At 38.8% G+C, this 26,746-nt stretch overlaps 1 protein-coding gene across 4 annotated transcripts in view; it reads left to right on the plus strand.

Annotated features, from left to right (window-relative positions):
* The first annotated feature begins 1,830 nt into the window (after positions 1-1,830).
* Positions 1,831-26,746, plus strand: part of fermt2 (FERM domain containing kindlin 2) — a 42,474-nt gene continuing 17,558 nt past the window's right edge. For 3 of the 4 annotated variants that reach the window (XM_041971675.1, XM_041971676.1, XM_041971677.1), the window contains exons 1-4: positions 1,831-2,026; positions 3,139-3,296; positions 19,165-19,398; positions 25,845-25,973. In XM_041971675.1, coding sequence (XP_041827609.1) covers positions 3,140-3,296; positions 19,165-19,398; positions 25,845-25,973 — 520 coding nt within the window. In that variant the 5' untranslated portion in view covers positions 1,831-2,026; position 3,139. The remainder of the gene's footprint in view (positions 2,027-3,138; positions 3,297-19,164; positions 19,399-25,844; positions 25,974-26,746) is intronic. The other variant, XM_041971678.1, reaches the window with a different exon arrangement.

The raw sequence follows: 26,746 nt of genomic DNA on the forward strand, positions 1-26,746 counted from the left end.
CCATGCTGTTCTGTATGCGACCAGAAGAGGTCAGTACGCTATTGATAATACTGGAACAAAGACTCCAAGTGACCATCTGTTTAGTGTACACTTTTGGGGGGGTGGGTCAACATCTTAGCTGCTTCATCCTTTTCACCACCTTTTTCTTTTCTTTTCACCTCCTCCATCTTCATCCACATCAGCAGCAGCCAAGCCAGCTCCCTATCTGACTCCTGCTTTGCATCTGACTCAAATGTTTACTTTACAATTAAAACACAGCCTATAAAAGGCAATGGGTCGACTGCCAGACGCTGACGAGGGGGTCAGAGCAGCAGGGAGAGAGGTTATAAATTGCTTTGATGCTGACTGTGGTCTGAAGGCCCAGATTCCTGAGCTGGAGGATTGGAGCTCAGTGAGTTCACCAGGAGACTGGGCCAGAAACACAGATGATTCATGGGACTTTACTGCAGATCTCTTGGAGTGTGTAGAGTGGAGTGTGTATTGTGATGCTGTTTTTGGAAAGACAGGCAACAGCTGTTTTTCTCCATTTTCCTCCCCCCAAACTTATGATTTGTGCGATCACTTGATTGGTGTGTAAGATGCTATCTTTCATCTACAGCACAGAGGACGCGAGCAGTAGCTTTGAGACAAGTTAACTTCACTTCTTGAAGATCCATACAGATGCTGATAATTTACAGGCATGTCTAATTACTATCTTAATTTTGTGCAAAGATTTAAAACATGAGATGCAAATTTTAACAAGATTATTTTCTCTTAGTTAATAAGCTTTAATGGGAAACTTGATTTTAGATGTCTGAAGCCTCCTCATAAATCCAACACATTTCTGACGTAATGAAATGACTAATCCACTCGGTCATTCATCCAATAACAAAGGTAACATATGATGAAGGGAAAAAAATGAGAGCATCACTTTTTTTGGAGAAATGAAGGCCAAATATTAATATTGCACATATTGAGTCTAATATTCATTGTCAGATTGTGCTGTTACTCACAGCAAGAAAGCCACAGGTCCCTGGGCGCTGATGCAAAGCTCAGCAGCATTATTGCCATAAAAGGCATCTTGAGATCTTTCCTGCCTATCATTAACTTTGCTTCAAGTGGCTGAATTTCCTGCTGTGGGGGGTGTCATCTCAGACAAAACATTTCATAATCTAATTTACTTTACTATGCAAATATTCTTTGGCACATTAGTCCATTAGTAAGTGAAAATAAAGCTTGGTATTTCCTGTTATGTATGCTGTTTGCACCTGATGTAGCCCATAGGAGTTGTAATTCTGCTTAATCATAAATTATTATGGATTTCTTGTGGTAAAACCACCACACAAAATATAAAGTAGTTTACATAGTTATATTTTTGCATATTTACTTATTTATTGTAGCTACTAACAGTTTTAAGGACCTTCTAGATTATTTGTGAGGTGCATCTACCTTCTGTACTTATTTATGCTTCATTGCCTCATTAATGTAATAGTGTTCATTTTTATGTAAATACGGTTCAAGAATTATTTTTTTCTTATACTTATGACATTTACTTATGTGTATTTCTTCATAATTGTTATAATAATATAATAAGAATTTGCAGTTCCTAAACCAGTTAACCAAATTACTGTCTGTAATAAGGATTAGTAAACAAAGGAACTTTTCAAGAAATTGTCTCATTGTGTATAAAATATGAAAATGAAATCATTTCATATTGTGAAAGCCTCGACTGTAAACTGTGTCGGGGTGACAGGTTCACCAGTAGGCGAGCAGAAAGCTCCCAGTATGAAAGGAAAAGTGGGATTGGAGCAGTGACGTTATCCGGCCGCTGCTGGAAAGAGGGAGGGAGAAAGAGGGAGGAGGGCTGGACTCCATTAAGCCGAAGCCTGTTGGAAAACTGTTTGGGATACTTCACTTCTTCAGCGAGTTCTTCGGGGATTTATTTCTGTTTTATCACCTAAACTAGACTACATACATGATTTAGAGAGAGAAGACTTGTTTTGTGCTGTGTAGTCGACTGTTTTAGTGTTTTTTCGTCTTTGTGAAGGTGAGTACACATTTAAATGTTCGTCCTCAAAGCTCTGTTCGTTCGGCGCTGTGAAATATGAAAAGGCTTTTTTGTTGTCGCGCAGCTTTTGTTACAATTAACTTAAACTTTTGTTATCAACTCCTTTCACCTTTTTGTTGTGTTTATTTTAGGTTTTCCATTCTTCAATTCTTTATAACGAACTTAATCTTTTAGCTAACGGCTGAGTAAAATGTGCACGCAGCCGGGGAGTTGTTGGAAGGGCTGTGCTTACGTAATTAACCCCTCAGCCTATTTGTAAGACTGCCTTTACCGTTATTTTTAACAGGTGAACCGCCACATTCTCGTAGATAACAGCTGCCAAAGGTCTTTTCTGAACTTGTATTCGTGGGCTGATAGTCTTTGTTCTGTCGTGTTTATTGGCCGTTTTGATCATCAGGCCAGTCTCCACCAGACAACCTCAGATCAAAGAATGACAGATTTCAGCTACGGTGTAACTTTTCTGTCGGTGTCTTCACACAACAAAGCGCGTTGTATTCGCTCTGAGGACGTAGAGAAGCACAGAAATGCAAACACACTCCACTTTGTTCTTCTTACCTTCCCTAAATTATGCTTGAGGGTGAAATATTCTCAACATGCTGTCACCACAACTGTCACCACTGCAGCAGAACTATCACAGCGTGGCATTGTTGGAAGAACTGGTTAATATCATCATTCACCACGTTTTACAAGATTATAAGTATACAGAATGTTCTATATTAAATCAGGCCTCATAGTTTGCTTTTAAAACATTTTCAAAAACTGAAAGTGGCAGTCAAGTAACATCTTTTTATTCAAAGAATAATGAAATTCTGTGATATATTTGTCATTTTGTATGTATGATCTACTGTTCTGTCTGGCAGAGTAGTGTTAAAGATTACTGGTAAAAATAATTTATTATAGTGAAGGAAATGTGAGATACTAGCTAAATTACTTTCTGAACTTCAAGAGGAAATACATGTGTAATTCTTTGAATACAAATGGGTTCAACCTCACAATATTTAATCTCAAAGGCTTTTAAACATTTATTCTCAGTGCAATGTGACATAAGTTTGACCACCTTTTCACCACCTGATTTTGGCTCTGTATGGCAGGATGGCACTGGACGGGATCCGGATGCCCGATGGCTGCTATGCCGACGGGACATGGGAGTTGAAGATGCATGTTACCGACCTCCACAGGGACGTTTCTCTGAGAGTCACCGGGGAAATCCACATTGGTGGAGTAATGCTCAAACTCGTGGAGAAACTAGGTATGTGTATGGAACTATTGTGATTTTGCAAAGCACCATTTGTCAAGTCTAATAAACAGGTAGCTTAATTGATTTTTTTTTAATTGTATTAGATATGACAACAATCCAACATGAGTCTGCAGATTTAAATTGTATTTCATTTGTAATAGAAAGGAAATGGAAAAAACCCATTATGCATGTTGTCTTTCTGCATCAGAATTTCTGCATGTGTCAATAGTTGGCCTGTGTTATCTTCTCATATTTGTTGGGCAATAAATACCGCTTTACTAAGACTAGGCACCATTCTGAGAGAGTGAAAAAGTACAAACTGTTTCTAAATACGAGCCTGAGTTAATAAGTGGAATTTTGCAACTTTGCCATGGCTATGAGCTCAAAAGTCTTCCCTTTGTCACAATACAGACAGAAGATGCAAAAAGTTGATCATTATTTTTTACTTGGACTCAATTTTCCTCTTTGTTACCCAGCAGCATGCAGTATATTCATTTGCAATTTAAGGTCTAAAGAAACCATACACATCCCCCACACACTGTAGCGTGCACTGTTCTGTAGCTGCAGTCATGCACTTGACAAGTCTGGGTGCAAGCAAGCATAAGAGCCTTCTGTTCCAGCCACTTGAACAGTGCCTTGTTTCATGCAGTCTGGAGAAAAAAGGTCAGTGGTGGTGGCAGCTCGATTTAGGAGTGACAGTTTGTTGTGTGTTGATGGTGCTCAGATGCTCAGAATTCCTGCAGTGCTCCAAGGTTTTATTCCCTGCCCATAGTCTTGTTTTAGCTCTCCTGTTAGAACTCCACATAATTAAGGTCTTTGTTCTCTGTGGGTCATCTGTGTGGCGTAGCATGTATGCTAAGCCAGTACAGCGTTAGTTCCATGTATGGGACAACAAGAACTCCACTGGAGGCTTGGTCTTATTAACTGCTATTAATTTAACTTAGTAATTTTTTTGCTATAGTTTATTATTATTATTATTATTATTATTATTAATACACTGGACAAAATATGATGAAAATAGTATTTTACATAATCAGGTTGTGTTGTGGACATCATGTACAACTAATTTAATTCAAGCTGATTAATTTTTTTTCTTTGTTTACACTATCCATAATTTCTGTTTTTCTTTTCCAAATGATGTTACTATTTTGCTAACAACTTCTTTTTTTCATTTATTTATTTTTTATCTTTGAATTACACTTGCTTGATCTCTTCATGTCCATGTCTGACAGTAGATTAAATTTGTTGGGCTTGGTCACTTGTTGGATGTTGTTGTGTTAAAGGAATATAGGCAGAATGTAAGATGACATATGGTTAATAGACTGTACTTTATATAGTGTTTTTCCAGTCATGTTGACTAATCAAAGCGCTGTACGCTACATGCTACATTCACCCATTCACAGACACCTTCACACCCCGTTAGACACATCAGGAGGCAACGCGGGGTTCAATCTCTTGTCTAAGGACACTTCGGCATGGAATCAAGAGAAGCCTGGAATCGATCCACCGGCTTTCCCGTGGGTGCTCTTCCTCCTGAGCTACAGCCACCCTAGTTGTATATGCCAGTGCCTTATTACAAACCTGCTGTGGTTACCAGCTATGGCTACTGTTACTGACTACATTTACATCTCCTACACTTGATTGCACTACTGCCACTGCAGTTAATTTGGTTTTCTGAAGAACGCTTGAATTTTATGGACCCTCTTGGTTTGCAGCAGAAGTGTGTAGTGGCAAATTTTTATGTGGGTGTTGTAGAGCAAATTTGTGCCTCCTTAACTAATTTCACACTGAGTGTGGGGACATTTCTGTTATCCTGAGTTAACAAGATGTTTTGCATTGTAATTATTAACCCATCTTCAGTATAGGTTTAACACATGACCACACATTGTAGGTGTATAATGATCCTGCAGCCTCAAAAATATAAATAAGCCAGTCTACCATTATATTCAGTGGAGACTTGCGTGCATTTATGGCACTAAACAAACTAAGGTGGACTTGTGTTACTAACTTCCAGGGGACTGAGCTGTTAGCATTTTTAGCTAACAGCAGAACAGGTCCTCAGGTCTTTTTCCAGTATTCAGTAACTTGTTTAAGTATCTCCTAGCTTATCATAGTGATAGTGCTGCACAGGTGTCTGTGAACACCTCTAGGTGTTATTCCATACTCATTTATTGCTTGAATGTGGATATGCATGTAGAAGAAACTTGAATTGAGCTAATGAACCTGCATGTGTGGAAGATGCTGTGAGAAAGGAAGGTAGCATATGTCCCAACGTATAGATTTGCCAAACAGTATAACAATGGAAAGGCATTCAGGTTCATTGACCATTGATCTCTCATTTAAGTCTTTCACTCTGAAGTGAAATGAATGCCTTTTTCATCCAGTTTTTAGGGTAACAAAGTTATTCCTGTGCATGTTTTGCAGCTTACAGAACGTGTGCGTTTGCACTCACATTATGTGTATTAAGAAAATGTGTCTGTCTTCTGTACATTGGACAGTGTTTTTATTAGTAGTGCTTGTGCATGTGCTTACACACGTGAGCATGGTTGTGCGGGTCAGTGGGTGTGTCTCATCCACATGTATCTTTCTTCCATTATTCGATTCTTCCTGTGAGTTGCAGTCCTCCTTTCTACACTGCAAGCTCAGATGGCCTTCGATAATGGATTAAATAGAGAAATGCCAGGAAGGCACTTAGGTATTGATCACAATTTCAATTTCCCTGCAAACTCCAGGAGAGCAGTATTTAAAGCAAAATGATTTACCACCCCCTGATCCCTTGCTCTTGTAATCTTTTCATCCTTCTACTGCTTTCCATCACTAGTGTTTTCACTGATTTTGTTGATGTTTTGCAAAAGTGCTTCTGTTTCATTTTAGCAGCAGGGAAAACAAAGACTGTAGCGAGAGCAAAAGCTAGCAGGAGTTTCCGAGTTACATGGCTTTTTGCTCTGATTTACAGTAAGCATTTTTGCTACTTTGCACACACTAAAGGTAAAGAGAGGCTAATGCATAAGAGCAACAAATGTCAGATAATAGCACAAACCACTCCAGTGGCAAATTTCAGGTCAAGTAGCATATTTTGGAAACATATGAGCTGGCTGAAAATATTGTTGCACTTATAGTCATAGATATGACTTGGTTGTCTTGGCTCTGTTTCGTAATACAATAACAAGTAAGGGTAAGGACTGGACTGAAATGAAAATGAGACAGATGTTGAGTAAGGGTTAGTCTTGACGCTCTCTTTGCTGTCTTTCTTCATTGTGACGTTAGCTATGCTGCTAGAATTCCATAAAAGTCTTAGATGAAGCAGGAAATGACTTCCAGGCATTGGCATGTTGCTCTCTGGTGGCTGCCGTCATCGCAGGAGTTTCTACTGGCTGCTTCATCTGCCTCCCGCTCTTGCTGTAAACCCTCCCTCCTTTCCGCTCCCTGTTTTTTTTTACACTCCTTTCTAATTTCCACTTCAGTGTAATGTTTTGGAAATATCTTCAGAAATATTTGGTCTTTTGAATTTTCTCAGCCACTTGTTTAAAATTTGACACCATCCAGGCCTTCAGCCATAATAGCAAAGTTTTATGGTCAGTAGGAAACGCTTAGTACACTTTGGTTATTTTTTTCATGGTTTCTGACCCAGGCTCATGAATGCTGACTTCTCAATGTTCCAGAAATAGAATTTGAGCAAGCTAATTGGTCTGGTGTGACTCTGCTAGTGCATGTGGTCATTTCCAGTGAGGGGGCTGCAGTTTTTGGCTGCTACACCACTAGCCTGCTAAGGAGGACTTTCCCTGCATGTGATAGAAAATGTGTGTTTTGAATTTGCCAAGACCTACATTGAAAGTACTTTGCTGATGGTGATCATCCTACATTTGTAGTCAGTTATTATTGTTATTATTATTGTTATTATTATTTATTTATTTATTTATTTATTTTCTGTTTTGGAGTTTATTTCCTCCTCCTCCTTTGTCTTAAATATACATCTAATGAAACTACAAAGACTACATCAGTTAATATTACAAGGTTGAATTGGTACTGACTGTAAAACTTATTAGCAGCTTTTGTTTTTAAGAAAATGAGTCAAATTCTGTGTCCTTCTGGTAATGCCAAAATCTGCTGGAGGTTTGGGGACCAGAGGGAGATAGTTCCGATTTGACAATGGAGGGCAAGTTTCGTTAGGAAACAGACACTGTTTAACACAGGATACTGAACTTCCTCTGAGCTTTTTTATTCACCTTCGTACCACCTTCTGTCTGCCCTCCATTCCTGCCTACTTGGTCTTTATGGCATATTTGTCTGGCTGGGGGTTGGGGATTGGAGTTATATCTTTCCTGATGATGGAAGAGCCATGAATAGGTCTTGCATATTTTACTCTCATCACTTCACAGGAGGATGTTATTGTTAGGTAGCTTAAACATGGCTCTTTCTCCTCATACCATTTTGCTATGACACAGTTCAGAAATATTACTATACGTAATGAGACTTATTGATTGCGAGCGTGGAGCCATTCTGAAGATCTAGCAGTTTGAAGTGAGAAATGGCCTGGCAGCCTGTGTGATCATCTTGCTGTTTAATCTCTCTGACAGGAAGTAGTTAGCCTAAGTGGTGGTCCTGCCCAGGCCAGAGCTTTCCTGTTTCACCAGAAAGATACTGTTGTGATTATGCTGTTCAGCACTCGGGCTGCAGGATGTGATTTTATGTAGACCACTGGGCTGTATGACCGCACACAGTCAATGCCCGTTTCCAGACACGAGTTGAACATAATCACATTTATTCTAGATATATTTTTCTTCTTGTAGTGTTCTGCTTGTCGACAGACGAAACTGTGGATTGAATAGAAAGTGAGACTGAATGTCATGCATCGCAGCTTCAGAGCTTAAATTGATGAAAACCAAAGTAATTCATAAGTGCAGTGACTAGTAAGTCCTATTTTCATAATCAATTTTGCATTGAACTTTTGAAGTGAAAAAAGATACATGTCTTTAAGCTCTGGGATAAGTTTTTGTGGGAATAGCTAATGTCTGTGTCACACATTGCATTACTCTGAACAGGGCACTTTGTAAGGCTCTTTTTACACATTTAAATGGGAGCATTTGTCGTATTTGAGATATTGTATTTAGGGATTAGAATCGATACTGCAACAATAATGTTACAAGTTTAGTTTTTTTTAGAAAAACATTTATTAAAAATAAAAGTTCTGAAAATTCTTAAGCCTCCTAGCTTAGGAGCTGCATGTTATAGGGATGTTCTGATGCTGTTTTTTTTCTGTCCGATACCTGAGGTTTAGGTATATGCTGATACAGAGCACCAATCCAATACCTGTGTTATTTTATTAAGAGGTCTTTAAATTCTATTTCATTCTTAAGCTTCTCACGATAGTGACATGGATCTGATTGACATGAGACTGATGAATTTTTGCTATTGCTAGCATGTCCAGTAACAATACTTTGGGTTAAATATAAAAGAACCACGAACCGCTAGCTTCCTTCTTCTCAGGTGAACGACAAACAAGTGCAAAAAAGAAGGACAGTGCTAGCAACAGAAAAGCCAATCAGAAAAGCTGTACTTTGAAATAAATTTGATAATAACGATGCAAATCACATGATCATTTACAGTCATATTACCTCTAGAACAGGTTTACATTTTGTCCTTTTATTAAAAAGTAAAGAGTCTGATGCTATTTATCTGATTGACATGACAGCATGTCATAGCTGCGCCTGCTCTCTTGTGTCCACGACAGTGAGCACACACACACACACACACACACACACACACAGACACATTAGTGCACACACAGGTTTCCATCACAGGACAGAGTGAACGCATTGGAAAATAGTCAACCAGCTGAAAATCAGACAAAAATATGAGTTTTCAAAATTCTCTCAGGCAGGTGAAGATGGAAGCATCTTGCTCCAGTGAGGAGCCGATAGAGTAAATCTCCTACTCCGGTGTTACACTGGTCCAGATAGTCCAGACTAAACATGGAGAAGCAGCATTTAGTTGTTATGCTGCAAACAAGTGGAACAAACTGCCAGTGGAGATTAAACTTTCACCAAATGTAGACATTTTTAAATCCAGGTTAAAAACATTTCTTTTCTCATGCGCCTATGCATGAAATCTGCACGGTAACTTTTTTTTTTAAACTTATCTTGCTTTTAATCATTTTAATGTAATTTATTATTTTATTGTCTTTCCCCACACTGAAATTTTATTTCTTGCATTTTATCTGTTTTATTTCCTTTATTATTGCTTTCTGCACCCTGCTGAAATGTTTTATGTAAAGCACTTTGAATTGTCTTGTACATGAAATGTGCTATACAAATAAATTTGCCTTGCCTTGCCTTGCCTTGCCTAGTGTCACGGTCATCACGGAAATGTGCGCAGCTGAACAAGCTGAGTCTTCATCATTCTAGGAAGACTAGCATTCTAGAAGTTGTATTATGGGTATAAATGGATCCAATATTCTTTGTAGGTTTTATTAACATCAACATGTTATCTGAGGTCTGAACTTTAAGAATAATTAGAGTGACTCCATGTGTGTGTCTTATGAGTGTGACTTATTTTGTTTTTGTTTTTTTTTCCCCTCACATCATTTCTGGCTCTGAATCTGGGGAAACACTGTATTGTTAAGGTACTTCAGAAATGAATGTAGACGTATCAGATCTGATTATTACAGTATTCTGATTACTCCCAGATGAATTTGATTGTAAAGTAAATGCACTCAGTGTTTTATAAAAAAAAATGATGCAGCAGACTTTCCACCAGCACTCTGTTAGAGGGGGAGGAGTAATGCATGCTCTGCTCATGACTGCAGCGTCTTCAACAACACAGAGCTGCCTGTGGATGCCCATCTGTAAATCATGCTGATATGCACTCACGTATCGGTCGATGCCGATACCAGTAAAAAAACGCAAATATCGGCCCAATATATTGGCCGGCCAGTGTATCTGTAGATCCTTAATTTTATCTTGCTTTGTATTTACTTTCTAATATTTTTCTACTGGACTCACCGGAGCTTGTTAAGGATGATTTAATTGTGCCTGGCATCTGAAACATGCACCAGTGCAGTGGCTCCCCTTTGGAATGTGGAGCCAATTGCTTTTTGTCCCTTTAACCTTCCTGTAGTGCAAACAGCAAAGTGAATCCAGTAGAAGGAAATGTTAAACCTCCACATTGTTGTTATAAGGCCACAAACCTTTGTGTCAATAGAGGAAACTGATCTCAGGTTTTCTTTTTTCTTTTTTTTTTTTTTTGTATTGCTTCTTGGTCCACTTTTCATTCATTTTATACCTCCCTGGCTTGCAGTCTGTATTTTCCTTTTACAGGACAAAACAGTTGGAGTTTGTTTTCATAACCAAGGCATTGGTTAATATTGGAAAGGGTAAAATTGTGGAAATATTTAGGTGGAAACTTGTCTCTCCTAATGTCTTTAAGTCCTAATCATCCTATTGAAAACTATCCCTGCTGAACTGCCTCAACTATTCAGGGCTTTTTTTTTTTTTTTAAATCATGTAGGTTCACTTTAAAGTGCCTTTATTATGCTCATTTCAGGCAAATTTATTTTAATATGTGAGTCCACACGGGCAGGAATTAATCCAGCATTTTTCAGAAACCCCTTTATTTTATATCGATCCTCTCCATAGGCCCTCAGATCAGCCTCTGCCATAAACAAGCAGAATGAGACTCTTCTGCCCTGAGCCCCGCCTCCCTCTGATGCAGGCTGCCTCTGATTGGTCAACTGCTAGGAGTAGTTGTTGGGAGCACACAATGTTTTCGCATAGAAACACCAGCAGAACCTGTAAACAAACCAAATTATTTAAATACTCAGTAAACAATGTCAACATAAAATATACAACCGTACATGTTCAAGCCCAAATCAGACCCTGAAAACGAGGGCGAACAACTCAGCAACCTGCAGCAACAAATGCAGTATCTGTTTGGTAAATAAATGTTTACCAGCTATAGTCCAATATGATGTTGTTTGCCGTCCTTCACTCGCCTTATATACATGCCCCTGCTAATAGGTGTACATGTGGCAAATGTACCACAGTGCCAACCGATTTGGAAAATGACTGCTGCTGAGAAATAGATAAGGTAACGATGCCATCTTTTTAAACTTGCTTTTACTTAGTTGTTTTAATGTTTTCCATATTGTGTTATTTTGTGTTTTGTGTTTAATTGGTAAGCAATTTGTGATTTTATCTTGAAAGGTGCTGTATAAATAAACATTTACTTACTTACTTATTTGCTAACAGTTTCGTGCATTGTTACAATATAGTTAGCTGCATTTCTAGCTACTCTTGCTAAGCTAATGTATAGGGTTAGAGAATGGTGAAACATTATTAACCATGATAATATGTTGACATGACAATGCAACTATTGTGTATGTAGATTTGTTCACACAGTCATAATATTTTGATATAATGTAGAAAGTGAAAATGATCTGAGGCAATTAGTTTGCAGTAAGTATTCCACGCCAGGAGTTTTACTGATCTGGATGGGAGCTACATTGGGTTCCGGCCAGGTTGTTACGTTTGTAGCATTTCCATCTACAGTGTTGATCGCTAACTTTCTGGTCATCATTACATGTGTGGTACCTGCTGGTAGCGATCAGGTAAAGTAAGTGCAGGTTAATTCCTTTAGTTTGACCATTGCTCACACACTATCAAAACAAAACAGACAATTAATTTGGTTTTACTACAGCTTGTAACTCAAGATTGGAAACGCAGCCCTCAATTGTAGGTATAGATCCTCCTTTCAGCTAAAGCCTGGTTGCAAATCCCTCGTTGTACTGGCCCTTATTCACCCAGCAGTCTTCAGTGAAGTGCCGATCAAAAATACAAATGTTGCCGCAACTCTGTGGCTGGCTCCCAAAAACAAACTCCATCCATTGCTGTCTAACCATTGTTTCCTTTGGGAATTTGAACAAATGTTGCTTTCCCTCACAACCGAAGAAACATTTCTTGTGTCACATGTTGACACTGAAAACGTTGGCGTTTCCACAGCGTCTTCCGCCTTACACTGAGCAGTGGAGGTGGGTATGCCTGTCTTTTCACAACTTGGAGAAAATGACCAATCACTGGTGATGCGTTTATGTTATTTAAAAAAATACACTGCTCACTTGTCTGAGTATTCAACACTGTAACTCTATAGAAAGCTCAGAAAAGTTTAAATAACATATTATGGCCCCTTTAAGGTTTCTGTAACTGTTGCAACAAATCCTGTAGTCCAGTTCAGAGAGGCTGGCTTTCCACAGTCCTGAGGGGACATCTGGCAAGATGTGTACATTGATAGGAGAGATGAATGTTGCATATCTGTTCCATTGATCTTAGTCCCAGAGTTTCTTTGTAATATCATTATTCCACCAAGGCCCTGAACACTTAATTGTATAAAGCTATGTCAGGACAGAGGCGTATCCACCGTTGCTTTGCTGTGTAGGATTATGACACAAATTAATATAAACTGTCTGTCTCTAAGGAGGCTTCCTCTAATAGCCTCTGGCTTTTCCTAATGCATCAAAGCCAGCACTGTTGGGTCCTCTAAGAGGCTGGTTGCCCCTAAATTTCCTGTTTAGATTTCAGATTAAGCCTTCTTCAATGAAAATGCTTACTGGCGTTTAGTGTTATAAGAGCCTGGTTCAGCATTCGCAGTCTCACATATAGATGCACATTTTTATCCAACCCTCTCTGTCTTATGCAGTTAAAGTAGAACCATCTGATGTCATCCTCTGGAGATATCAGACTCTGTTATACATGTGATATGAGACTTGATGTGTCACTGCTCAGATATTTACCAGTGTCAGATGAAAACCCTTGGAACCTCTTTGTGTATTTAATCTGACAAGACACCTGTAGGACGGCAAAGAATTCTGAACTGATCTCTCTCAATGGTGGTAAGGATGAAAAAATGGACAAAACCAATAATTTACAACGAAAGCTAGAGGTTTTACTTCTTAAATGTTTTATTATGTTCCTAGTTTCTTGAGAGGCTTTGAGATAAAAGTTCTCAATGAAAAGTTTGAAATTTCCAGAAAACTCTAAAGTCTTTGGGGACATTTTTGATAGAAAGTTTTAGGTCTGAATGGGTTAAATAAGGATGTTCAGGGCGGTTTGAGTGGAATTAAAACTGAGCTCATTGGGTTTGGATTGTTTTTGTGTTTGTGTAATAAAAAAAAATATTTGTTTTGAGTTTAATTCAATGATACTTTATTAACCCCAAAGGGAAATTAGAGTTTTATGCAATAACAAAACAGTGTTCTAATTACCAGGAAAAAAATGAGAAAAAAAAACCCCATAAACAAAGTTACCCAGCTGATTTAGACTAGTATGTGGCTGTGTGGGGGGGAATGGTGTTGGTGGTAGTAGTAAGGGGTAGTAGTAGCACACCAGTACAATCAATAACACATGAGAATGTTCCCTAACTCCCCGTTAGACACTCTGTGTATTGCATATTTAATGCCTGTGATAAATGGTTTGTTTGATGGACTATTGGCAGCATGCTGAGCTGTTGAATAATCACAGGGTAAATTATCTCAGCTAACCTCATTCAGCTGAGGCCTGTCAATGAAAAGCACTCAAGTTTTAATGATATTGGCTATTTGATTGACATAACCAAAATAGATCACCACATTTGTCAATGACTGGATGGGTTGGTGAACGTGAAGTTGATTTGCTAAGCAAATGTTCATACTGAGTCATTTAAGAAATTCCTTTATTGTTGTGTGTTCATGTGCATGTATTGGACAAGATGACCTCAGAAAAAATGTAATTATACTTATTCAAATAGAATTATTATTATTTTTATTATTCGTTTTTATAAATAAATAAATGTTTACCAGTGGATGGGAGTGTGTTATCTAAATATACATTAATACTTTAAAGAAGCCCCATGGAAGTCCTGCTAATGAAAATTAAAGTATTTTGTCCAGTAAAGTTTTGTGGGTCCTCAGTTGCCTTACATGTAGAGTAACCAAACAGCTCTCTATAAGCCTCAGGATCCCAGTTGTCTCTCAACATGTCATATTGCCAAAACACATTCATATTAATGTGCCAAGAGCTCAGTGGTTGTGTGAAACATTGGATGGATAGAAGCAGGTAAAATACAGCTTTCCTACAGTGCAAGCTTATTGCATCTCTGAGGATTTAATTGCATTGCAGTGACAACATAGGTTTTATTTTTACTTATTTATTATTTTACATGTCATGCTAACTTCCTCTGAACAGATGGTCATCTGTCAAATAAACCTCTTCTAATGTGACTGCTGCAAATCAGACTTGTGCCACCTTGAAACTGATATGTATTGACTGATTTGCTTGGCTTAGTCAGATTACTGTTGAGAAAGGGTATGATTCTGTATGTGTTTTTTTTTTAAATCTTTCAATATTCTTCAGGTTCTGTGTCTGTTCTCTGTCTACAGAGGCTGGTAGTATAATGGTAGTATAATGCCCATCTGTTCACACCAATGGAAATATAACCTACAAATGTGTCCAAATTACCAATCTTTTGTTGAATAGTGTGCCTATTTTTGGTTATGTGGCCTAATTGCCGTGTGTTGAACAGAGCTGTTGAATATAAAAGGCTTTTAAGATTTTCTTTAAAACATAATTGACTTGCACCTGCAACAGTGAAATTCTGGTGCAATGGCTTTAAGAAGCACAACCATAATTCTGTCAATGTCCTGGAGTAATTATGACTACCTGGATCTCTACTTTGTCTTTGGTGTAAGTTTAGTTTCTGTTCAGTTCATTGTATCATTTCAGACTTCCTTTTTGATCCCATGTGAGTCTTTGTCTCATGTCTACATGACAGATACTGTTGTCACCTGTCTTTTGAACCTGTTGTATACATGTTAGGTATCTGATGTTGATAATATCTAGCGTGAGAGTGAGATATCTCCAAAAGACATTAACAGTAGCTCTAATTTAGGGACAGGGTGGAACAGTTGCTTGCTGTATCTTTGCTTGTCAATACCGACCTTCACCCTGTTTCATTTTAAAATTTATATTTAGACACAAAGACTTTCAAGCTGTCGAGTGGGATGAACTGCATGTATTTTGTATTTAAGCGCATCAGAGAAAGAGATAAGTCGAACAAACCTTGTGTGCTGGGTTTTTGTTGTGTATGAAAACAGCCTTGCGCCTTGCACCGCTGCCCCTGCGGCGTCAGCCAGTAGTCACCAAGGAAACAGCATGACCAGTCTCACCCAGCTGTAATGTTTTTATCAGCTGATAGCTTTAAATGATAAAACCTGGCAGTACTCTAAAGGCTAATGAAAAATATTGACTAAACAAAAGATTCAATGTACAAACATAGCAAAAAATAAATAAATAAATAAACACAAAACACAGATCTATAACAGAACCCTCTGATGAATCACTTCATGAGCCTGGATTTTTTTTTTTTTTTTGTGTGTGTGTGTGTTTGTTAACTTTCAATGCTGGGAACCTTTTTGCAGTTAAAAATATATTTTGTGTTCAAACACACTGAAGCATAAAAAAGATGCTAGAATTAATTTGCAATAGCAATCATTATTTTTCTTTAAAGTTACTATTCTTCACATTTGCTCTAGAACTACAACATTTAGTCGATTAAAATAAAAAATTTGACTCCATCCCTGGGCTTTGATAAAATTTCATGGCACTTCAGATTTTTTTATTTATTATTGTTTAATTCATAAAAAAATCACAAGCTCAATTAATAATGTATAATTACCATTTACCTTGCCAGTCATTACATTATGGCAGAACTTTAGGATGATATGAAGTTGTTCAATAAGAACTTATTCAAGTTGCAAGTCAGTGTGTATTGTTGTCTCATATCATTGTGTCTCCACTCCCCAGTTAGAGCTCCTCCCCTGTCCTCTGCTTGTCCTCCTCATCTGTCCTTTTCATGCCCTTTCTCTCATTCCCTTTTTCTCATCCTCTTCACTCTGTCCCCTCCCCCTCACAGAAAGGCCTCCATAAACATAGCTGCCTCCTAATGTAAACACCACAGATACTCTGCTTAGAAAGGAAGATGGAGGTAGTGAAGAGGAGTGATGTGGAAGAGAGAAGGGAGGACACTTCAGTTTCCTTTATTATCCCAATGAAAGCTCTCCAGACTGAGTACCTCTGTATGTCAAGTGAATCATTTCATGTACAGTTGTACTGTTTTTTGATTAACTACTTACTAAACTGTGGTAGTACTAGTCTCTTCCATTTATTTTTCTTAAAACCATATCTCTACTACACAAAGCACAGGAAGCAGTCCGGGTGTAGGGTGGTGGTGGTGGTGAATTAAAAGTATGCAGTTTGGTAGCATTTGTGAATTAATTTAGCTCATTATAGCACAGACACGCACACAAGAGCAAATGAAGCTAATGGATGAGTTAGAGATACACCGCTTCTCAACAAATACGCAAAACAAACGATCTCTGTACCATTTATCACGTCTTGCAGCTGTCATAAAACATTATTTTTTCCTATTCTGTTTCCCCTCCCCTTGTCTTTTAAGCCCTGTACACATATACACAAACACACACACACACACACACACACACATACATCAGGGTCTGTGGGTCCACATTTGATGTACCCAATTACTTAGCCCCCCCCCCCCCCCCTTCTCTGGCTGTTGCATTACGTCAGGCTTGGCAGGCTGTATTTTTAGATGGTAGATGCCATTGGCCCCTCTCTCCCTCCCGCTGTGGATTGAGTTACCAAATTATTGCTGAAAGAGCCCAATAGAAGCCTCCCTGAACTGCCTTCATCCAATCACAACACATCGAACCACCGCGTAATTATACAAGCAAGGACAGGGGGATGACTACGTCCTGCAAGGTTTTGGCAATAAACGACTACAAGGAAACAGAGAAGCAAATGGTTATAGGGAGCATTTTGTAACTTAGACCAACCGGTATGACTTTTCATGTCTTACTACAGATTGAATGGTGGTAATGCATACTAATTGTAATTACATTTATATAGAGCATGGTCTGCGGAGAAGACCGGTGTTGCCATGCCAAATGTTAATACTAGCTGTTCTGCATCATTCCCAGACACCAGAAATTACAAGGTTGTTGGAGGAAAAACTGTGATCATAGTTATGAAAATACACTCTGAATTATTTTCAGTTTTTTCTCTCCACACTCCCTTTCATTATTTCTGCCTTTAATAGCTGCAGGAAACATAAGGGCATAGTTATGCTGATGGTAGCAATGAAGTTGTGCTCAACACAGCTGAGGCATCAGAATGGAGTGATGACAGCTAGACCCCATACTGCCAGGGGAAATTGCACAAAGACTTGAAAAGCTTGGAATGTTTTCACCCAAGTTCCAAGTGTTTGCCCACCAGAGGAAACGGTATAAAACCCAACAGCTTGACAAACAATCAACCCCCTCGCCAAGCTAATTCACAAGGTTTTCCAATGGTGTCAGCATTGAGATGTTCATAGCCACTCCTCTTCTTAAACATGCCCCATTTTAATCATTTTTTGTAATCTCCTCAGCTCAGTTTGCTTGTTTCCCATCACATAGCAGTCTTGTTTACTTGGTCTAAACACACAGTCTGGTGTTTTATGTACTCAACCCCTAATCCCAATCACTGAAGCCTTAGACAAGGTCAGTAGGAGAGTGTCAGTAATGCATGTATATGCCCCATGCAAAGTAAAGGTCAGTGAAAACAAAAGCCCACTCAAGGTTTAGGTTTAGGTCATCATGGCAGCAAGCAGTTTGACTGACAGATGGAGAACAGAGAAGATGAGCTTATTATTCCTTTTGTAAAAAGAGTAAGTAAAGAGTACAAACATAATCATGACTGAAAAAATTAGGCTGAGTTGAAGTTTGTGCTGTTTTCCCTTAATTGATGTTTTGTTTCCCCACAGTGTAAAATATGATGCCATATTATCTAATGTGATAAGCTTAAATAAAAGACAAATGTTTTACCCCTAACCCTCCTATTGGCAATTGTTAATTATTTTCCTCCTTTCTATATAAATGCATTGAATGGGATTTAAAACCCTTTACTGACACTGCAGTATTAGAGGTAAAGTTTTCCAGATCAAATATTTTGATTAAAAAAAATGACTTGGCAAACAGATGTGTCTGTCTAGATACAGTGATTCAGAGTGGACTGAGACCCAGAGTGACACAGAAGATAACCTGGGGAAGTAAAGAAGTGGTATGTGGGTGGAGAAAATGAGACACCACTTTGGGAAGTGTCTTCCTGGACCAATGTTTGAGCAATGACATCACTACTTGGGGATCACTGAAATTATAAGCTAAAACCTATAGACCTGTTTACTACAACTTTGTTAATTTTATTGCAGTCAAGCTATTTCTCAAGGGTACCATGTTATTTTATTTATTTGTTTTTTTTTTCATTGAAGCTATATGCACTTCAACCATAATCTCAGCCTGTGACTGTGTTGCTCATATAGAGACCAGGTGATCTGCAAAACAGATGCTTTGAGTTTCCTTAAATCCCTCCAGCTTTCACCTTCCCTTGAAGTCAGCCATATACACCAGGAGACTATAGGTCTGTCTCTATTGTGCTGAGCTCCTATGGAGTGAAAGCCTGGAAGCGATGAGGGGTTTTAGGTGCCTTGTGTCTGCTTAAAAGGATCACAGTGTGACTGTGGAACAAAGAGGGAGGTATGAACCTGATATTCCCACAGTGTCACCCAAACAGCCACGTCTTTCACATAGCCCTCTCATCCTTCTCACTTTTTCAACACTGCCTCCATGCAAACCTTTTCTAAACCCCCCCCCCAAAAAAAATGTGTCCTCTGCCCTGGAGGGGACGTGCTTCATAATCTTATGTCTGTAAGTTGTTTTGAACTTTGCTGATGAAATATTCTTCACTGTGCAGTTACTAAAGGTCATCTAGTCCTATTTGTTTTGTCTGTGTTTTAGATGTGAAGAAGGACTGGTCGGACCATGCTCTGTGGTGGGAGAAGAAGAAGACATGGCTGTTGAAAACTCACTGGACATTGGACAAGTATGGCATCCAAGCTGATGCAAGGCTGCTCTTTACGCCACAGCACAAACTGCTGCGCCTCCAGCTGCCCAACATGAAGCACATGAAGGTCAAGGTGAACTTCTCTGACCGGGTCTTCAAGGCAGTGTCCGACATCTGCAAAACGTTCAGTAAGTGGAAAAACTGACTCATTTTCAGGACTTCAGACTGTTGGGAATGGTTTTTATTTTCAGTGAAGATGGGAAAAAACAGTCATTGTGAGCTGAGTTTTTGCTGTCTTTCCAAGTATTGACTTTTAGATGCAGTCTCTATGGAGATACTGAGGGTACCCACCCTACTCAGCTGGAAACATCCCCTGGTGATGGTATTTTTGGAAATGTGGAAATGGTCTGCCTTAAACTTGGCTGATCATGTCCTTCCTCTCACTTTGTTTTTATCTGGCAATTTGTTGTATTTATTAAACACACTCTAAGCTCTGCACGATCCAGTCTGGTCGACCAGTCTAAAGACATGTCCTTGAAGCCAAGGCTCTGTCATTCTCACAGTATTGTTTAGTATACAGAGGTTATCAATCTATTTCTGGCTTAAAACATACCAAAGGACACATACATAACTAATTCTCCCTTTGTTGCTTAAATGCTGTCTTTTCCACAATGATGGGTCCCACATGTAAGAGTCACAAACACTGAATATCCTGTATCACTAGCTCCATGCTGACTTGTCAGAGGTCATATGCTGGACCCCAACAACCCCTCTGACCTGCTAACTCCAACTTTTCTGCAGCACAGACCTCACTCCTTGCCCCTGCTTCTTAGTCACCACCTCCTGTAGGGTTTGCAGATTTGGAGAACCCCCACCTATATAAACCCTTCAACAAGCCAGGGTCAACACACACCTGTTGTGTCTTTGTCACAGGACTGTGTGCAGTCTCAGAAATGACACTACAGTGACAGCTTTCCTGATTTTTATTAGTGTTTACAGGTAGTGCTCAACATTGCTTTTAATTTGGGGTTTTACAAAGAAGTTTTTGACATGAAAGAACAAATTATGCATTTTATTGAGTTTAAACATACAAAGAGGCTGTTATTGAAATAGGAGACAGAAAAATTGGGTATAACAGGACACCAGCTTTTTCTGTCAGCCAGGCCAGATCAGGAATGTGTTTGCAGCTTCCGTAATATAACTCTTTCAGCTCCGCAGAAAGACAGGACAAATTGCTTTTAGCTGACTTGGCACATAGTTGGAATTTGAATGATGTTGGATGGTGACTGTAAAGGGCTACTTAGTATGATGTGTGTAGGCCTGTTGCGATAAGCAATAAGGCAATTAATTGCATGGTAAGAAAAAATGAGCGCGATAAGTTTGCCGGCCGCGATAATTTTTATTTGTGTCCTACTTGACAGCAGCATGTTGCAGCACGAGACCGTGGTGAAGCACCTGTGGCAGCCAGTATGCCGCATTTGTTTTGCAAGGCTGCCAACACGCATTGGCCGTGAGGCTCGCACATTTAAGTGGCTTCTCACGCTTTCGCGCTAAACCTCTGATTCTCATGCTGAAATATGTAAATAAGTCGAATGGAGAAATAATAGCTGCGAGCACTTTCTAATTTATTGTTTTGCTGCTCCCCACATGTAGGCAGAACACACACATGTAACCTACAACATCAGTACAAAGCCCCCACTTCCTGGTCTACTGTAATAACTTCTGTAATGCGCAGGCACATTACACAAATATGGACCTTGAGTCTGACAAATAAAGATGATGATGATGATGATGATGATGATGATATATATATATTTTGTTTTAAATATATTTTTTTAAAGGCAATTTTGTTTACAGAACAGACTTTATTATCCATCATACTTATTGTGTTTGGTTGTGTCTGGTTTTCATTCAATGTTAATGAGACTGAGAGTCCATTTTATTTATTGTTTTTGTTTTGTTATTTAAAATGAAAAAAAAAATATTATCGTTTATCACGATAATTTCTAAGAAAATTTATTGTCCAGCAAAATTTGTTATCGTGACAGGCCTAGTTGTGTGTTTACATCACAATACTTAATAGCTCATTAATAGTAAGATGAGGAAGATCTTTACTGTTTTATGACAGCTAACTTGAATTACTTACATCTGGTCTGGTCTGGTCTGGAAGCATTTTTTGTTACTTGAACAACTTTTAGTTTGACATTTTCCAGCAAATAATCTCTACTGACGAACTGCCAGCTGTAAGACACAGAAAATTTGACAGGACAGGAAGAGACAAGGCTTGTCCAATGGTCCAATGGCCTTCATTCCAGAGAGCAGAGGTACTTGAAGACAGAAACGAAGAGGAGAAGCTAGTGAGGATTAGATTTTTATCCCCCCCCCCCCCAATAGCAAGAGGTTCACCAGTTGTTGTAGTTCTCATACTGATTTCTTTGGTGGGGTTTTGTACTGTTCCATGTCTGGTCAGCTGGCCACACAGAAGCTATTTCCTGTTCCAAAACTATTTCTGATTAGAGTCCTCTAACGCAGCATTGGCTTTTACAGTTTATTTTTCTCATTATGTTTTATAGTCCCAAGTGATTTTTATGCTGTCGACAGTCTGTATTTTGTAATCTGAAGAAAACATTACTTTATCATATAGCCCCTATTTGTCTGGCGTTGGATCTTGTTTGCATGATCCAATTATGATAGTGAACATCACATACTGTTCAGGGGCAGAGCATAGAAACACAGCAGTCCAAGTTAACAGTTTAAAACAAACTATTACTACTATCACTATCCCATGTACCCCATGACAGCTGTTTTCTGATATAGACAGAGTCCAGCTGGACTGTCTGTGTGAGAAAAGAACTCCACAAAAGGTTGATGTACTTTAAAGTCATGCACAGTTTCACTCCTGTTTTGACCTCTTGTTCCATTTGGCAGCTCTCACATCCTTTGCTCTATTTTTTAGTTGATACTTTAGAAACAGCAGTTGGGATTTTCTACAATTAGTTTCAAGATAAAATCTTTTAACTTTGTCAACAATTCTGAGAATTACCGTAAAACCCATTTGTGCTTTCTTTTGAAAGGATCATATACGATATTCGCTGCATCCTTGTGGAGAAACACAATAGTTTTCATTGTTGCTTTAAACTATTGTATTCTGATGAATACTAGAAGGTTAACAAAATGCATGTCCCGTTTTTTAGAACTATAACAGCAGCTTCATTTAGTCTCTTGTTGCTGTTTCTTCGCACTTGGTAGCATCAGATAGACAATTTATCTTTTGAGCTAGTACACAAAATGCACTCTTCACAACTTAGATATGACTGCGGCCCATAGTGTCTGAGGTGATGTAAAAATGAAGATTTTCCTCCTTTCTTTCTTTTTTTTCTTTTTCTTTTTTTTTATTTTTTTTATCAAATCCCTTCAGGATAACATGAGTCAGGCTTCTCCACTTAATTAGACTGTTTAAGCTTTTACCACCATGTGTGGAAAAACAGACACAGTATCATAGACGAAGCGGAACAACTACTGTAACATTACACTAAATCAGCTGAATGACTGGATTAATCGATGACCAATCAGGAGAGGAAAGAAACTTGAGTAAGCATTCTTCAGTACCACATGATGTAGGATGAGTTTGAAGCAGGGCGTTGCTGGTTTAGGTGTTTGGTCAGGGCCCTTTGTCCTCCAGAAACCTTTCTGAGTTTGTGTGAACCTTTGTCGTTTTGCTCCAGCAGATTTATGGGCTGTCAACCTGTGGGCTGCTTGACTGGACCCAAGTGTGCTGGCCATTGCTCTCATAACATGGAAGGACTATGGTTTGACTTAGACTCTAACTCCAAGTGTGGAAGATAAAGCAAACTTCTGTTCCCTAACTATACATTTCTGTTCATGTTTTCTTCACAGTTAGTAAAAATGGGAAATGACTTGTGGGCGTCATTTCACTTAGCAAATTTCATAGTCATCATTTCTGAAGAATAATGTATACGCACACAATGTGCATTCTTATCTTTTCCCCTTTGCATTAAGCCTGAATGTTATTTTGCTTAATCTGTTTACTCTGTGTTATAAACACACAGAATAATTATTTTTCTTGTGCGCTGATCAGTCATCCTTTCAGCTAAAAAGGTAAATGTCTTCATTTTTAAGATACAAGAGAAAAAAACGAATGAACTCAGACCTCTAACTATTTTTTGTCCATGTAGGGTCTCCATCTGTGTGAATGGTAAATTTTAGTGTTGTAAAATTAGACTGTGACAGTGTTTGTGATTCTTTGTGGCTAGCGTTACTCACTGCAGTGAATAATCTGTTCCAAGGAGTAGATCTACTGAGTCCAGCTGGCTCTCAGTCAACCCCTTTCCTCTGGCTTCAAGCCTGGTTACTGCCACAAGTCTGAAAGATGAAAGATTGGAGCCTTATTGTCCAGATGCCATTTTTTGCTAATGGAAATCAACCAAGCTTTTGTAAGCACTCTGACCATCATTTACTCCTCACTTCCTCTGACATCATCCCAAAGTACGTGATGAGAGTCAGAGAAGCCATTCCCTTAGATGAAATCATTGTTAAAATATCACTATGATGTGCAGTTAAAATGTCCCCTGAGAATGTAGCAGAACTCAAACACTTTCCTGGCTGTTACATTTTCTACTATTGACCTTAGAGTCTTATTTTAGTTGCATTATTTTCACTATGTATATGCTCTGTCTCCAAAGTTTATGATAGGGAAAAACCTTATGTTATCATGGTGATGTTCCTAAACACAGTAGCTCAAAAACCGTATAAGTGGAACCCGGTATTTAAAAAAAAAAAACTTTACTTATGTAGTATTAGATGTCAAGTTAACTCTCTGTGATCAATGTGCATATTTATGAGGGAACTCAAAGTTGCTGTATCTCTTTAATGTGAAAGGCTTACAAGTTTAAACTGATATATGATAAAGAGTGTGTTAGTATAAGTTTTTGTATTGGTAAGCTAATGGGCTTAATTTATAGGAAACTGAATTGTAGCAATAGAAACTACATTTGATGCAGCTAATCTGAAATTGATTTGCTGCAGATATTTGCATAATATTAGCTTGTATTCCTTTCTTTTTTTTCTTTTTTAAAGGTAGCATGAAATCTCTACCAGCACTTTGTCAAATGAGTGATGATAAAAGCAAACCTGTGTGCATTTAGCCAACAGCACACATTATTGCTACCTCTAAATATTGGTTTTATAAGAACATTTCTATGTCCAATTGTTTCCTCTGAAAAGTGACCCTAATCTTGTCACTGTTCTGTAAATGGCTTTATGAATGTTAAGAGCTGAAAACTTTGCTGAGCAACACCTTGCTTCTGCATTGCCTCACTGAGACACATGCATATCCAAGTACCAATACATACTTCACCATGTGTGTTGGCCTCCTCACATAGCTTGATAGCACGCCTGGAACTCACATGGCTGTATAAGGGCAGGGGGACTGTGCTGCAGTGCTACAGCGGAGTGAGAATGAGGGAGGAGGGAGGCAGAGAGAGGGTGAGCTCCCATCTGGTAGTTCTTAAAACTCCTGGAATGCTTTTGCTTTAGTTACACAAACCAAACAAGCTTTCCTACCAAGCCAAGATGTTCTCTTGTCCATCCTGTTTGTGCTCTTTTCAACACCTTCAGCAAACTCCTCAGTTAGTCTCCGATACAGACTAATAAAGTAAAATTAAATGTGATTTATCTGTGTGCATTTGAGAAAATGAACAGTTGTGTGTAGGACAGAGTAAAAAAAATAATTGAAAATTGCTTTCTAATATCCGCATGCTCTTTGATTTATATGGAATTCGTGAGAAAACCAAATCCAGCTGAGCATCCAGATGTGCTTGCTTCTACAAATGCTTCATCTATTCTAATCCTGACATTTTCTGGCTGCTTCAACCCCTCCATCAGAACCATCCTGTCACTGCTGCTGCAGAGTGATGACTCCCTGGCCTTCAAGTCCAAGGAATGGAGTGAAAATAAGAGGAAGAAGCCAGGGGACAAGCTGCTGTTTTTGCCATTGTATTTAATGTAGTGTCTTACTGTCTTTTTGGATCTCTCTCTTCGATTAAAACACATTGAACTCTTTTTGAGTTAGGAAAACTTCTTTGTTGATAATAAGTTGTTGCTTCTGTACCTTCTTATTAATTAACAGGGAAATGAAGTCTGTTTGGATGTCTGCTAAATGAGTAGTTGAGGGAAGGAGGGTAAAATGGGACATCAAGATTGTGTCTGCCTTGACTCAGTTGGGGATTACTGCTAAAGCAAGTTTTTTGGAGCCCTGAGAAAAGGGATTTGCAATTTTCCATCCTTCGTGTGCACAGCTGTCTACAGTTTCTGTCCATCAACTCTGTTTCTTTCCTTTCCGTTATTCCTTCTTCATCTCGGCCTCTGTTTTTGCAGTTAATGTTGACTTAGCATCCCCGTTTTTCAGTAATATACAGCTTCTACTCATTGTTTATGTGTACTTTGAGAGGTCATGTTTAAGCCTGCAGTTAAAAAAGACACTAATTAGTTTTTTTGTGACTTAATGACTTGAAAAAAATGCTTAGTGTATTCCATGAGTTAGCTCAGCTTTGTTACTACTCAAGGTTTTTTTGTGTGAAATCAAATGAACTTACTAGCTGTCTTCCCTACCCAGATATCCGCCACCCAGAGGAACTGTCTGTACTACGCAAACCACGTGATCCTAAGAAGAAAAAGAAAAAGTTGGAGGAGGCAGAGGAGGATGATCTGGAGCTTGAGGGTCCACTGTTAACCCCTGGATCAGGTGAGCTGCTTTTGCAGCCTCTTGTAGTGTTTGCTACAAAAATACTATTAGAACTATTTCTGTGCAGTAGGATGGCAAAATTTGCAGCTAATTTAAGTGAGATTAGTCTATAGTAGGGCTGGACAATAATTCAGTATCAATATATATCACAATATACTTTAATTCAGTAACGGTGATATAAGTTTTGAACACGTCCGATATTTCGATATACATACATACAGTATATGATTACAGTGTTACATTGACTGGCGTTCAAGCCAGTCAGTGATTCAAGCCGAACAGAAAGAGTCACAACACATAAGTGATGATGTACACTACAGACACAGAGCCCGACCTATGAGCCCGACCAAGCCCAGCAGCAGTTGGCTGTGCACAGCGCGAGGTAGAAAGCAAGACTAGGCTAAGCTCCAACGCGGCAAGTTATAGCTACAAAATGAGTGCTCATGACCGTAATGCAAACGTGACTGAACAAGCTTCTACAAGCGAAGAGAAAGCAGACGAAAGAGTTGATAAGAGAGGAAAGATGGTGGTATGGAAGTGGTTTGGCTTAGTGTTGCCAACTTAGCGACTCTGTCGCTATATTTAGCGAGTGTAACTCCCCTATAGTGACGTTGTTTTTTTTTGTTTGTTTTTTTAAGCAACTACTGAGAGATCTAGCGAGTTTTTCTGGTATTATTGGAGACTTTTGGAGACTGACGTAAATGAGCGTAGTTTACTTTTCTCAATGAGAAGTAGTTGCTGCGCAGACCCCTCTCCCCTCCAACAACAGTGCA

Source organism: Melanotaenia boesemani, chromosome 20, assembly GCF_017639745.1.
Source record: "Melanotaenia boesemani isolate fMelBoe1 chromosome 20, fMelBoe1.pri, whole genome shotgun sequence".
In the NCBI taxonomy this organism is placed as follows: Eukaryota; Metazoa; Chordata; class Actinopteri; order Atheriniformes; family Melanotaeniidae; genus Melanotaenia; species Melanotaenia boesemani.